Here is a 15017-nt window from a genome sequence, read left to right as displayed (position 1 = left end):
ACTTGAATTGCTGGATTGCCTAATTGATACTGAACTCTGCCTGTCTGAACACTCTGCTTGCTTAACCCCTGAATTGCTGGATTGCCTAATTGATACTGAACTCTGCCTGTCTGAACACTCTGCTTGCTTAACCCCTGAATTGCTAGAATGCCTTACCATTTCTGAACTCTGCCTGTCTGACTATTCTATGTGTTTACCCATGAACTGTAATTCTGCTGGATTTCCTTTGTTGCCGACTCTTGCCTGTTCCTGGTCATTCTATTGGATTACCCCAGAACTGCTATTCTGCTGGATTGCCTTCCTGTTGCTGGACCCTGCCTGTCTTGGCAATTCTCTGCCTTCATCTTATAGCCGGACTACCCTGCCTACCGTGAGTACTGCTTACCTCATTTCGTAAACTCTCTCTGTTCTGGGATATTTCCTATCATTCCACTTGACGCCAGGATAAGAAGACTAAGAGTTTGGTCTGATAGAGGAATATCCCACAAGCATTACACTGGGGGTGTTATAGCCACTCTTCAGAATAAGCTCCTCAATAGCTTATAAAAGAAAAGTTTAAAATGTGTAGTTTGAAGAGGGCGCTATATAGCTAACACATGAGTAAAATATTGAATAAAATAATGAATAATATGAGATGATAAGCTTAAAAAATCTTCTGTATTTTATAATAATTAAAAAATAATGTCTAAAAATGAATGTACATATATCATAGATTGCAGTATGATTATAAAAAGGGACGTCTCCCTATAAGACAAATTAATAGATCCAATATAAAGCACAATAAAAACATTAAATAAAACAAAGTGTAGATACTGTGTTCAGAAGTCTGCCAAGTAAGAAGACCTTCTATGACTCAGTTTGAGGCAAAGTTAGTTGTGGTTCCACAAAATAAACAAGTGCACTTGTGTTGCAGATTGCGGTTACTTTTAACCTTTTGGTGTATAATAGGGTACAGTGTCACTATTCTATATCACTGTTCCATACAGTTAAAGCTTAGTTCCCAATAGAGTTAGAATAGCCAAAAGCCGCTTGTTACCTGACCCTGGTATCCTCTGTTTGCCTTGCCCTCACACAGCGAGTTCCACGTCTCCCAAACCGTAGCACACCTTGTGTGAACTGGTGAGATTCCCTGCTTCACTGCATAGCGGTTGCATCCAATACTGGTCACCTGACCTGAGGTCGTTTTTTCATTGGCTAAAGAACGGACTTTTGAATTTTAATAGTACTAATAGTTGCAAGGTTTCCTTCTGAAGTTAAATGTTCACAGCAATCACATTGGCTCTCCACAGTTGTTAATCAACGCGGGCCCACTTCTATTTCAGAGTTTAACCCCCTTGGTTGGAGGGTTTTCATTTTATATATTAGTTCAGCATCTTTCAATAAGTCTTTTTTTCAAGGTCCCACCCCCCTCCAGTTAGGTTTTATTTTACACACACCCCAGAATCTTAAATCTTTGAGGTTATTGTTGTGGACTTCCCTAAAGTGTTTGTAAACTTCCCTAAAGTGTTTGTAAATGGAACTTTTTCCTACCACCAATCACAAAGCTCCCATAGGTATAAAGAGAAGGCTCCAAACACAGTTATATATCTTGATAAATTGAGAAATTGGGCAAAACGCGTAAAATTAATAACTTTGGAGAGCCAATGTGATTGCTGTGAACATTTAACTACAGAAGGAAACCTTGCAACTATTTGTACTAGTAAAATTCAAAAGTCCATTCTTCAGCCAATGAAAAAATGACCTCAGGTCAGGTGACCGATATTGGATGCAACTGTTACGCTGAGTGGAACGCTACGCAGGGAAGCAGAGAGTCTCACTAGGTTCACACAAGGTGTGCTACAGCTTGGGAGACGTGGAACTCGCTGCTGTGTGAGCGCAAGGCAAATGGAGCATACAAGGGTCAGGTAACAGAAGCGGCTTTTGGCTATTCTAACTATTTGGAACTAAGCTTTAACTGTATGGAACAGTGATATAGAATGGTGACACTGTACCCTATTATACACCGAATGGAACAGTGATATAGAATGGTGACACTGTACCCTATTATACGCCGAATGGAACAGTGATATAGAATGGTGACACTGTACCCTATTATACACCGAATGGAACAGTGATATAGAATGGTGACACTGTACCCTATTATACGCCGAAATGTTAAAAGTAACTGCAATTTGCAACACAAGTGCACTTGTTTATTTTGTGGAACCACAACTAACTTTGCCTCAAATTGTATAGCGCCCTCTTCAAACTACACATTTTCCCCAACTGTTATAATATTCAGATGCAACTAGAATCTAAAACAAATATATACACAGCTTATAAAATAGATATAAATATCCTTTTTTGCAATAAGCTAAAAAAGGAGATCAAAATAAAAGCAAAACAAAATAAATATTGTTTTAAAAAAAAAGAATTATTTACAAGTTATTAATTGTTAGGTACATATTGAGAATGAAAAAACAATGCCTGTTGAACTACAGTTTATGTAAGAAGCTACATATACAATTGCACAAAATAATGGGTAGAGAAAAATCTACAATATAAGTATATAAACATAATGAGATATGATAATAATAATATGTAATTTATGCTAGGACCTAATAGCCCTGTTCCCAGTAAAGACGGTTTCCCATTACTTTGATAATCCTCATTACTATGTCACTGTTGGTTGCACTAGCAACATGAATAATGTCACAGTAGGACAGAAAACACTTTGTCCACTCTCTAAAAAGGTAGATCATGCTACAGAAATTAAACCAAAGGAGACTAACAAACTTTTCAAAAGCAAAGATCTCCTCAAAAAAAAGTGTCAGAAATTTGATTTAGCAAGAAATAAAGATGTGTACTTTACAAAGAAAACAAAAAGAACTGGAAGCCAAGGGGTTAAATGATTAATTAAGACTATGCTAAAATCCCTTAGTCGTAATGCCAAGTATTTCCAGTTCTTTTTTTATATTTCCCCCCAGATACTAAACTGCCTATGTACATCGACAAGGGCTGACAAATCCCAAGAACCAGATCTCCTAACATTTAACTTTCCTTGGCTCCTAAAAATATTTCCTTAGTTCATAAAAACTATTCAGCTATTGCCTTTATTTTAAATTTGGCTCCTAAGTTTCATATAAAAATTGTCAACAATCATCTTTCTTATGAGATGCCTAGTTTTCTAAAGCCCCTCATTTCAGAATGCCCAGTTTTCTAAAGCCCCCCTCATTTTAGCATTTTACACAACGTAATAATTTAATTGTCCTTATTTACACTTGATTACTGTTCTTACAAGTGACAAACAAGCTATTTCAAGTTTCGCAACATAAGCACCCTAGACTATTGTATCCAGATGTACTTAGACATCAATGTATTTTTAGTCAATTGCTTTGCGAACAGCAAAGCATCAATTTGGTGACAAACAACACAGGAGCTTATTTGTATGAAGAATTCTAAAAATATTAAAATGGTTACGGTTTAATGATTGATTTAAACTATATTTCATAGTTGTATGAAATTTAGAGCAGCACACATTAATTGCTTTTATATATATTGTGACAAATGTTGACAAACTTCTATGAGGCATCAAAACCAATCAAACATCAAAAAGAGCTGAAAAGGAATTTATATATATATGTGTGTGTGTGTGTGTGTGTGTGTATGTGTGTGTGTGTGTGTATATGTGTGTGTGTGTGTATGTGTATGTGTGTGTGTATGTGTGTGTGTATGTGTGTGTGTGTGTGCAAGACGTAATCCAGAAGTTAGTGTGTGTGTGTGTGTAAGATGTAATCCAGAAGTTAGAAGCCAAACTGCAATTGTAGCTGCTTTTGATCCTGTCAAGTGCTGTAGAGTTATCATCATCAAAACTCAGATTGCCAAAACAAAAAATGAAATTACTGCTCTAATTAATGTCAGTGATGTAGTCAAATATCTCATAGCTTCTTTTATTTTTAACTTGTTGGCTTTTAGACGTCATATAATGACAAAATACGGTACAAGAAACCTAATGAGTATTTTTGGTGGCTTTATTTCACAACTACAAGGGGAGGGGGAGGCATTTACTGTTCACAATAAGCAGTCGTGTGTAAGAGACAATTCAAACGCACTTTGAAATCTAAGCAATTGCTACACTGGAAACAGTAGCTGTAAGATACTGCATCTGACCTCAGACTTTCTCAAGCCTGGAGTTACCTTTAATCCCCACAGGACCCATATTGCCTCTGTCTGCTGGCACTTGGAGATACTGGTGCGGCCTTGAACTCCCGTACATCCAGTGGTACCTGCCAATTTCCATTGCTTGCCTGTTGTTTTCTGCCAGTTTTGTATGGTAAAACGATCAGTGTTCTCCAGCAAAAGCTTTACAATCAACTAGACATTTAATACAGAATACTAGTTACCTAGGAATGTGTGCAGCACTGCTTGGTGCTTACAGCAGGGACAAACTAAAGACTAGAACTGAACCAATGCCTGGTCTTAGAGTACCAGGTCAGAGCAGCTGCTCAATTATTCCCAAGCAACAGAGATCTGGTGAGGAGACAATAGTAGGAGGAATAACTAAAAGAACTACAGAATAGGAGGGAACAAAACCTAGATCTCTGCATGTGAGCATTGTCAGCAAAGCATCAAGCTGCTCCTTTAGTAGAACGTGTACTAAGTCTCAGGTGGCAACAAATGAAGTACAGAGAGCCAAACTGTACTTCTTCATTTCATCTAAAATAAAACATTTCAAAGTGAGCTACAGGTTATTAGATAGATAAACATTCCTGTACTGAATAAACCATTATTATCTTGTCACAAGTGTGTAAAAAAAAGTGGTGGAGTTGTCTTTATCAGCCAATGAGCTATAGTAGGAATACCACAACTTATGCTGCTGTATTTGTTCTTACGTAAAAGGAACACACCCTGCTCTGTGATTTTTGTACTGTGTTCCCAAGGATCCATTTTACCTGCAGCAGTGTATTATAATTTTTACAGATAGCTTATTTACCTTGCTGGTTTTGCCTATTGTATCTCCCTGAACATTTTAGTACTTAAGTTATAGCTATAGAAAATCTATCTAAACAAAGATATGTATAAAGAAAATCACTTCTAATAAAAGCGTTGGCAGAGAGGTTCTAAAATGTTCATTTCCAGTACTAGTCTCACTGTGTATATTGACATAAGATAAGTAGGATTTTGTGTAAATAATATAGAAACACACCGAAGTCTGTTGGTTCAACTCATTTCATTAGGTTGTGGTTTTCAATTAACAGAAATAACTATTTCATAAACAAAAATAAACCTAAATGAACACTACCATCCCTTTTATCCTCTGCAGCTGGTATAACAAGTCACTGAAATCACATTAAAGAGAAAATAGTTTAACAGTGCAATGCCCCTTTAACATATTTCTGGCCAAATATATTTATATAATTATGATTTAGAATACAATTTGGTGTGGGCTGTATAATAACTCATTTTTCTAAGTAGGAATATGTATTACATAATCATAAAATGATAGATATCAAATTCTAAAACTTGTGAAAAATGATGTTACGCCATTTAAAAAAAAAATATATATATTTATAACACATTTAAGATATCTGTCAAATTGCTGAGAATCAAAAGTAAAAATCAGGGCAGAGCTCAAATTAGTGTTTTTTTGCCTCAAAAATGTGATTGTAAAAAAGGTATTTGTAAATCTTATATTATAAAATACAGGATAGATTAACACACTTCCCCTTTCTATAAGAAGAATGACTGTTCTAAAAAAAAAAAATGAGTGAAAAGAAGACTCTCTTTAAAAAAAGCTCAAATTTCCAAACATTAATTTAAAAAAAAAGACAACAAAAAAAGACAGAAAACAATCTATTTGGAAAACATGCTCAGCCAGAGCACAATTTCATAAGATAATTTCTTATTTTCCTCTGTCACGCACTGCATGACTCACACATTCTCACTAAACAGCTAGCTAAAGCCTAGAATGCCAATGTGTTATAGTTTATACCATAAAGGTGTCAACACAAATCTTTAAAGATATTAGCAAGCCATGAAATAGTAGATGGATAACTTTGCTTGTAGTGGCATCTCTATGCACCCCCATATTGATATGCCCATTACTGAATGCAGATGGGATTTAACTAAGATAATGATAGAAACATGTATCCCCTGCACCATTGATATTTAGCTTTTTGGCCTATTATTTGTACCAGCAAATGTTATGCCATGCAGTAATTATCTAACCACTGAGGTTTGCAGGCAGACACATGGATTCCCACTAAAAGAAGATTATCACTAAACTGTGCAAGTTTCATTAGAATTACTCAGAATATAAAAATGATCATAAATATAATCTGAGGGTTTTACTCCCTGGTGCAGAACAAAATGTTAATGCTGTAACTTCGTCAGTAAAATGTCACCATGATCGCCATAGCAGTCAATAAAGGCACAGGATCGCTATAGCCGTCAATAAAGACATAGCTATGGTGCAATAATTTGCCATCAGTTTAATTCCCCAGTTAAAAAGGGCATAATACTGCAGAAGGAAAATGCTTTGATGTGTTAGTGCACTTTTAATTGTACTATAGGTTGCAAAAACAATGTTTTACCCCTACAAAATAGTTATTAAACATATATCTAAAGTTGGCTCCAGAGCAGCTATGCACAACTGGGAGCTAGCTGAACACATCAGGTAAACCAATGACAAGAGAAATATATATGTTTAGCCACCAATCACTAGCTTGTCCACTGTAGTGTACTGTGGCTCCTAAACCTATCTATATATGCTTTTCAACAAGGGATATTAAAAGAACCTTTGAAAGCACAAAAAAAGAGAAGTCTCTTAAAATTAAATGTTCTATCTGATTCATGGAATTTTTATTTTGACTTTCATGTCCCTTTAACCACTTGGATGCCAGTGAGCTTTAACTCCAACTTTAGACATAATCTAATCTTAAAGGGACACTAAACCCAAACATTTTCTTTCATGATTCAGGTAGAAAATACAATTTTAAACAACATTCCAATTTACTTCTATTATCTAATTTGCTTCATTCTTTAGATATTCTTTGTTGAAGAAATAGCAATGCACATGGGTGAGCCAATCACACGAGGCATCTATGTGCAGCCACCAATCAGCAGCTACTAAGCCTATCTAGATATGCTTTTCAGCTAATAATAACAAGAGAACTAAGCAAATTAGATAATAGAAGTAAATTAGAAAATTGTTTAAATTTGCATGATCAATGTGAATCATGAAAGAAAAAAGTTGGGTTTTATGTTCCTTTAATACTGCTCTTGGTTGAGAATAGTAAAGTCACGATTTTATTGAGGACACTTTCTCTTGACCTGAAGCATATTGTTTTGTTTTCAGGTTCTGATAGTAATAAGTACCTTACTGAGAATGATAAAACTATTAATGCAGCATGTTCATTTTGAATTTGGTGATAAGATAATGAATATTGTGGTAGGACCCTCTGGGAGTGGAGTTTGACAAGTCTGGCTTAATCAGGCCAAAATTTAAGATATCTCTAAATACACACACAAATGTATCATGTTCAACTAAATGTGTTAGGCCTCATGAAGATGTAAAACATGTCCTCAAAGATCAAGTGTGGATATCGCTTGTTTAAAAAAACAAATTAATTATATCAATATTCCAAAGACTTTCCATAGTCAAAGAAAATCTGTCAATCTATCACATTTTACAGGAATTGTCACATAGTATACATGGACCATAATCACTACAAGAGCAAATTTATCAAAAGAGATCATCTGAAGATCTCTCCTAGTTTAATCTAGAAAAGCACAGTATTTTAGTATTGATGCACAGGATTTTAGTTTAGTGAATAAGACGACTCCACCAATACTATAAATCATTAATACCATTTGTTAAATATTACTTGTACGAACTACTGATGCTACGGGGAGCTGTATTATTCAAATAGTGTTACTCATCACTACAAACAAAGTGCAAATTCTGGGAAATAAATCAGACTATTATAAGAATATTGTTCATTATATTAAACTTACTTTTTTCAGAAGACATTACTCAATTTGATTCTTTCAAATCTGTTGATAAGTTTGGAATATTAACATTTTTATTTGTACTTTAACATTTTTTTAATGTAAGCACCGAAAATCTGTTGGTTGTTCCATTCACCCTCATTAATAAGACATGGCTGCCAATTGTATTTATGAATTCATTAGACCCAATAGAAAACAGCGACAACATCTCTACACAGTATCTATATTTCTGAACCATGATTATAGATCCATAGTGTATAGATGTAATAATCTCCCTCCCGTGTGGTATCTAAAATTGCTGTCTTCACTACCTTTTAGTTATTGAGCCATAGTGCATTGAGTCTAACACATTTCCTTCTATACTGATATGTGCCTTGGTATAAACAATTTATTTAGAACCAAAAGAAAATGAAATATTATTCACAGTTGCACATAAGTACAGAATAGTCCTAGGCAAAGAGGTGGCACAATCATTTTCCAAGCAGCAACAAACGGAACATGGGCTCTGAGTTGCTAAGAAACCATTTCTCTGTTGAGAAGAGCTATCTGGCTTAATAGTGCAAAAGGATAATGGGGACTTCTCCCACCACCAAAACAGCCTTATAACATGGTACATTGTATGGCAGATCCTGAGTACATGTACAGCCAGCCTGAAAAAAAGATTTTCATGATTTTTACAATCAATCAAGCCTATATATGTATGAAAACACTAAGCAAATCATATTAATATATATATATAAATAAAATGCACACACATAGATGATTATCAATAAAAGGGCACATAATTAAGGGGGGGTAAGACTGTAAAAAGGAAATCCAGACAGTAATATGCCATAATATTTGCCATTTGTTGCAGCTACAAATCAGAGTTGCAGTTTTTGAAACTGCTTTTTTCTCTCCATATATCTACGACTGACTAAAACATTTTTAGCTTCTTGTTTATTTTCTTTTTAAAAGACCCACAGAATGATCTAAGCCCTTTAGACTTCTAATGAAAAGCTTTCAATAAGAAGCTGTTGAGTACCTTTTTTCTCTTGGCTTTGTTCTGTGGTTTCCTCTGCTGCAGTTTCCATGGCTGGCTTCATCCCATGCACCAAAAATGCTTTTTAAATGCCCCCAACAACAAACACTTTCCTCTTCTTCCTTTGCTCTGAACTCTTCGCTGCCTCCTATTTACAGCTTCAGTGATTGAGTGTCTCTGTTCTCCACTACAGTAGATTACAGTCCTTTCCAATATGCAGTCTTGTCAGATACAATTCCTCTCTGCCTACTGGTCCTCTGAGATTCCTGCCAGCAAGCAGTGAGTCATACGTCATGCAGAATCCCTGTTAGAAAATGGTCTTTCTGTGCTTGATTATACCCAGACTTGCTGTACACTGAATCCAGAGGGAAAAAAGCTGTTGCTAACCCCCTCCCTCTTTTCCTACAAAGCCCCCCTGCCCGCATCCCCTTTAAACCCCCCTTATATTATGCTAATCAATTCTCATAACTTAATAGACAAGCAGCATCACACACAAGGGGATGTTTGCGAGAACAAAAAAAATAATAATGTGCTTGTCACATGACACATATGTCTGAGCCCCCCTCATATGCCATAGTTAGTATGTCACACTCATATATTCTTGTTTCCCATGGGGGGGCTTTACATGTTTTACCATTTGATTCATCCCATATGCCCTCTGTTCCAGAACAGTATGAGGACTATGCTAACTGTGTCAATTAAAGGTTAAGGGGATTCCTATTTTATCTACATCAGCTAAAGGAAAAAAAATGAATAAGCACAAAGAGAGCTAGAACAACAATATATAATATAAACATGCAAATAAAATGGCTACTATCTCAAAGCACATAAAATCCTTAACACTGTATATGATTTTTTTACTTGAGTATGTTATGATAAAAAAACAAATAAGAAACAACAAAAAATTCTCCAAATATAAAGAATGTTTTGTATAGTTTGTAGTTTGAGGCGATACGTTACTTCAAAGAAACAGGACTATAAAATTCATAGCCTGAAAACTAGATATAAAAATGATGGTTCCTAAGCAATAAAGCAGCGATGTAGCCATCGTTTTTGAGTGGATATGTTCTCTGGAAAAGAATGGAGCGTTTTAAAATGACATTTTCTCATACATGAACTCTGCTAAAGAAATAAACAAAATATATGAATTCAAGGTCAGTAAACTTTATAGAGACTTCTTTGGCCAAAACAAAGTTTCATGTGTATGCCTCATTAAATTATATCACATTAGGACAACACAAATAAACCAGCAGTATCCAAACTTTAACAATTTTTTAGAAAAAGTTTATTAATCATCTAACAATTAAAAATGAGAACTGATTGGCTCAAAATTATCAAGCACAAATATACAGCAACAAAGACCCAAGGATACTTAGGTGCCGATTTATTAAAGGGACATAAAACCCAAATGTTTTCTTTCATTATTCAGATAGAGAAAACAATTTTAAACAACATTCCAATTTACTTCTATTATCTAATTTGCTTCATTAGTTAGATATCCTTTGTTTAAGAAATAGAAATGCACGTGGGTGAACCAATCAAATGAGGCATCTATGTGCAGCCACCAATCAGCATCTTCTGAGCCTATCTAGATATGCTTTTCAGCAAAGGATATCAAGAGAATGAAGCAAATTAGATAATAGAAGTAAATTTGAAAGTTGTTTAAAATTACATGATCTTTCTAAATAATGAAAGACAAAATTTGGGTTTAATGTCCATTTAAGCTGCAAATGCAGCTGTTTCTGCGCGAGTCTTCAGGCTTGCCGGAAACAAAAAGTTAATGTGCAAGGGACAGCATTGCACAAGCAGTTTACAAGAAATGCTTGTGCAATGATAAATGCAGACAGTATACGTATGCTGTCGGCATTTAGCAATGTCAGGCAGACATTATCAGCTACAGCGGATCATGTCTGTCCATTATTTAATAAATCTACCCTATAGTGTGAATTCAGAGAGAGGAGACAGTAATTGGACAGTTACTGAGAAGGAGGGGATACGGAGTGATGCAAATGGTACAAGGTTGAGGAGTAGCAGGGACACAAAAACAAAAAAAATTAATAGTGATGTGCCACAACGTTGTCCAACCCTTAATAGAAAATACTGAAAATGAAAAAATCTTCTAGGCATCAAATGTTTTTTTTAATAGTAGGTGTAATAAAACCTTTTGTTCAGCAACAAATATTGTGTGTACCAGACACCATTACTTTTATGATGCTGGGAGCAGGGACTGGGTGAGAATTGTTGTGAGTTTTATGTGAAGCATAACACCCCACTGCATGTGAGGGTAAGATGACACATAAAGGAAATGTTTTTGGAGCTAAACGAGGGAAAATGTAGGTTATGTGAAGAAAGAGAACAAATCCTGTGAAGAAGAGACCACTAGCCTTACAGGATAGGGTTTTAAAGAGCTGTTCGGCCTAAAGTCATCATTTAGTTTATGCCTATAGCACTGTCCCTTTAAAGCATGATACAAACAAAATCAGACAGATGGTAAAAGATCTACAGTATTTCTGTGGGTGAAGTATCCAGTGCTTGAAAAAGAGGAGGGCGAAAGAGTCAAAACATGACCAGAAAAAGAAGAGAAAAATGCAGGGACTTAGGTTTGATAATCAGATAGAACTTAATTCACAACAGTTTGCCTGTGTGTCTTTGGGATATTTGGAAACCTCCATTTTTTAAACAACAAAAATACCACAGATTCCTACAGATCACAAAATATTCATAGGCTGGCTAAAGATTAGAGATAACCCCCCCATTATTTATCTATCCATCACCAGCAATGGACACACCATAATTATAAATTTAGGTTAATGTTACTAAGTTATTAAAATGAACATAAAATAAATCTTTTTTTATGTTTAGCATGAACTTCTTTCTAATAAGGGGAAACCACTAGAACTGGCTACAAGCGTAACCTGCACAACGTTAGATAAACTGCCTCATAGTATTTCACACACTCTACAAAAACTAAATCCTCTAACAGGCACACCCAAAATCACTTCCTGGATCTGTGGAGCAATAATACTATAACTGTAGGCTGTTTCTAAAGTACTTGCTTTGGTTTGGGATTTTTAATACACCTTAATGAGTGCAATATGTCTACAGGAGAACCACCACCCACTAGCGTGAAGTTCATCAAAAGGTGATTTACCAGTAAAACACATGAGCACGCTTTTCCAATACCTCAAAACAGCATTGCTATGTAATACACTAATATCCGAAGCGTGAGCAGAAGAGGCTTTTAAACTCCAAAAATGAAATTCAATCTAGAATCTGATGTGATTTAATATTTCAAGTTCCATATTAATTTAATTTCTACCCAGCCTTGTTTACATATTTCAACTGGTTACAATAAATGATTTGATAGAAAAAGATTATTCCTTAAAATGTGAGGAAATGTTAGTTTACAAACACGGTGATAGATACAGATCCTTGTAGATGGGACAGATACTAAAAAAGGTGCACTTAGGATACACGCGTTTTGTCAGCTTAAAGGGACATGAAACAACATTTTTCTTTTACGATTCAGATAGGTAATGCAATTTTAAACAACTTTTCAATTTACTTCTATTAACAAATTTGCTTAATTTTCTTGGTATCAGCAATGCACTACTGGGAGCAAAGTAAACACATCTTCTGAGCCAAAGACATGAGGTATATATGCGCAGCCACTCATCAACAGCTAGCTCAGAGAAGTGCACTGTCGCTCCGGAACTTATCTAGGTATGTTTTTAATAAAAGGATACAAAGAAAATAAAAGCAAACAGAAGAAAAAATGGTAAGTTGTTTACAACAGCATGCTCTATCTAAATCATTAAAGATTATTTTTTTACTTTATTGTCTGTTTAAAGGGATAGAAAGGTTGACATTGAAATGTGCATGGGTGCACATCTCTCACTGAATATGTGTGTATGCCGCACATAACTTTTACTATAAGCATTTTTGCTAATGGAACTGTTTTTCAAAAATGCTTCTATTTCAAATTAAAATGGACTTGTGCACATTTCAATCTTGACCTTTCTATCCCTTTATATCCTGTTCCTTTCTTTTTTTTTGCAGGTATGAAAGATAGACCAGTTTAGAAAAAAAGCAAATGTTTCCATAAGTATAAATTTATATAACATTTTATATAAACATCTCAGTTACATGTTAACTGTACAAGTGTTTTGGAAAGCTTTGACTTCTTGTCACTTACTAAGATGTCCAAGAGAAAAATCTATATGCAATCAAAAGCAGGAAGTATGAATCCAAGAAGTCTGTCTGATTTTCCAGGAAATTGAACTATGATGGAGTGTATCTGCTAAAAAGCACAAATGTTCTATTTCTGCAGAAGCCTATTAAAGCAACATTGTAGAGCAAAATTAAAACACTCATTTCTCAGAGCATCTGAATTTGAAACTTAATGATCATTTTTTTTACTTTGCAACTCTACAACACAGTGCCAGTAATAAAGTCATGCATCTTGCATGCTTCTGGGCCATTCCGGAGCAGCGAATAGGGCTAGTAATTTGCAGATATGTACGTATGCTGCTCCTGATTTGGCTCACCAGTCAATTCCTAATGCGGTGTGACACCAAGTTGACGCTGGGACATGCCAGGATGTTCTGACTGAGATCTCAGCCACTGTAAATGTGCACAAGATGAAACGTAAATGGATAGCTCAAAAAAAATCTGTCAAATATGACAGCAGCTATTAAATGTGCTTAAAATTCTGCATGAAAACAGAATTTATGTTTACCTGATAAATTACTTTCTCCAACGGTGTGTCCGGTCCACGGCGTCATCCTTACTTGTGGGATATTCTCTTCCCCAACAGGAAATGGCAAAGAGCCCAGCAAAGCTGGTCACATGATCCCTCCTAGGCTCCGCCTACCCCAGTCATTCGACCGACGTTAAGGAGGAATATTTGCATAGGAGAAACCATATGGTACCGTGGTGACTGTAGTTAAAGAAAATAAAATATCAGACCTGATTAAAAAAACCAGGGCGGGCCGTGGACCGGACACACCGTTGGAGAAAGAATTTTATCAGGTAAACATAAATTCTGTTTTCTCCAACATAGGTGTGTCCGGTCCACGGCGTCATCCTTACTTGTGGGAACCAATACCAAAGCTTTAGGACACGGATGAAGGGAGGGAGCAAATCAGGTCACCTAAATGGAAGGCACCACGGCTTGCAAAACCTTTCTCCCAAAAATAGCCTCAGAAGAAGCAAAAGTATCAAACTTGTAAAATTTGGTAAAAGTGTGCAGTGAAGACCAAGTCGCTGCCCTACATATCTGATCAACAGAAGCCTCGTTCTTGAAGGCCCATGTGGAAGCCACAGCCCTAGTGGAATGAGCTGTGATTCTTTCGGGAGGCTGCCGTCCGGCAGTCTCGTAAGCCAATCTGATGATGCTTTTAATCCAAAAAGAGAGAGAGGTAGAAGTTGCTTTTTGACCTCTCCTTTTACCGGAATAAACAACAAACAAGGAAGATGTTTGTCTAAAATCCTTTGTAGCATCTAAATAGAATTTTAGAGCGCGAACAACATCCAAATTGTGCAACAAACGTTCCTTCTTTGAAACTGGTTTCGGACACAGAGAAGGTACGATAATCTCCTGGTTAATGTTTTTGTTACAAACAACTTTCGGAAGAAAACCAGGTTTAGTACGCAAAACCACCTTATCTGCATGGAACACCAGATAAGGAGGAGAACACTGCAGAGCAGATAATTCTGAAACTCTTCTAGCAGAAGAAATTGCAACCAAAAACAAAACTTTCCAAGATAATAATTTAATATCAACGGAATGCAGGGGTTCAAACGGAACCCCCTGAAGAACTGAAAGAACTAAATTGAGACTCCAAGGAGGAGTCAAAGGTTTGTAAACAGGCTTGATTCTAACCAGAGCCTGAACAAAGGCTTGAATATCTGGCACAGCTGCCAGCTTTTTGTGAAGTAACACCGACAAGGCGGAAATCTGTCCCTTCAGGGAACTTGCAGATAATCCTTTTTCCAATCCTTCTTG

At 35.9% G+C, this 15017-nt stretch overlaps 1 protein-coding gene across 3 annotated transcripts in view; it reads right to left on the bottom strand.

Moving 5' to 3' along the window:
* GPM6B (glycoprotein M6B) overlaps nt 1–15017 on the bottom strand; it is a 303610-nt gene that overhangs the window by 58435 nt on the left and 230158 nt on the right. For 2 of the 3 annotated variants that reach the window (XM_053707576.1, XM_053707578.1), the window contains exon 1: nt 9014–9383. The exons of the other annotated variant lie outside the window; for it this stretch is intronic. In XM_053707576.1, coding sequence (XP_053563551.1) covers nt 9014–9074 — 61 coding nt within the window. In that variant the 5' untranslated portion in view covers nt 9075–9383. Of the gene's footprint in view, nt 1–9013; nt 9384–15017 lie in introns of those variants that run through there. 3 annotated transcript variants of the gene reach the window in all.

The sequence above is a fragment of the Bombina bombina genome, chromosome 3 (genome assembly GCF_027579735.1).
Source record: "Bombina bombina isolate aBomBom1 chromosome 3, aBomBom1.pri, whole genome shotgun sequence".
Lineage (NCBI taxonomy): Eukaryota > Metazoa > Chordata > Amphibia > Anura > Bombinatoridae > Bombina > Bombina bombina.
The sequence above is the reverse complement of the archived record's forward strand: the minus strand, read 5'-3'. Positions and strand labels throughout refer to the sequence as shown.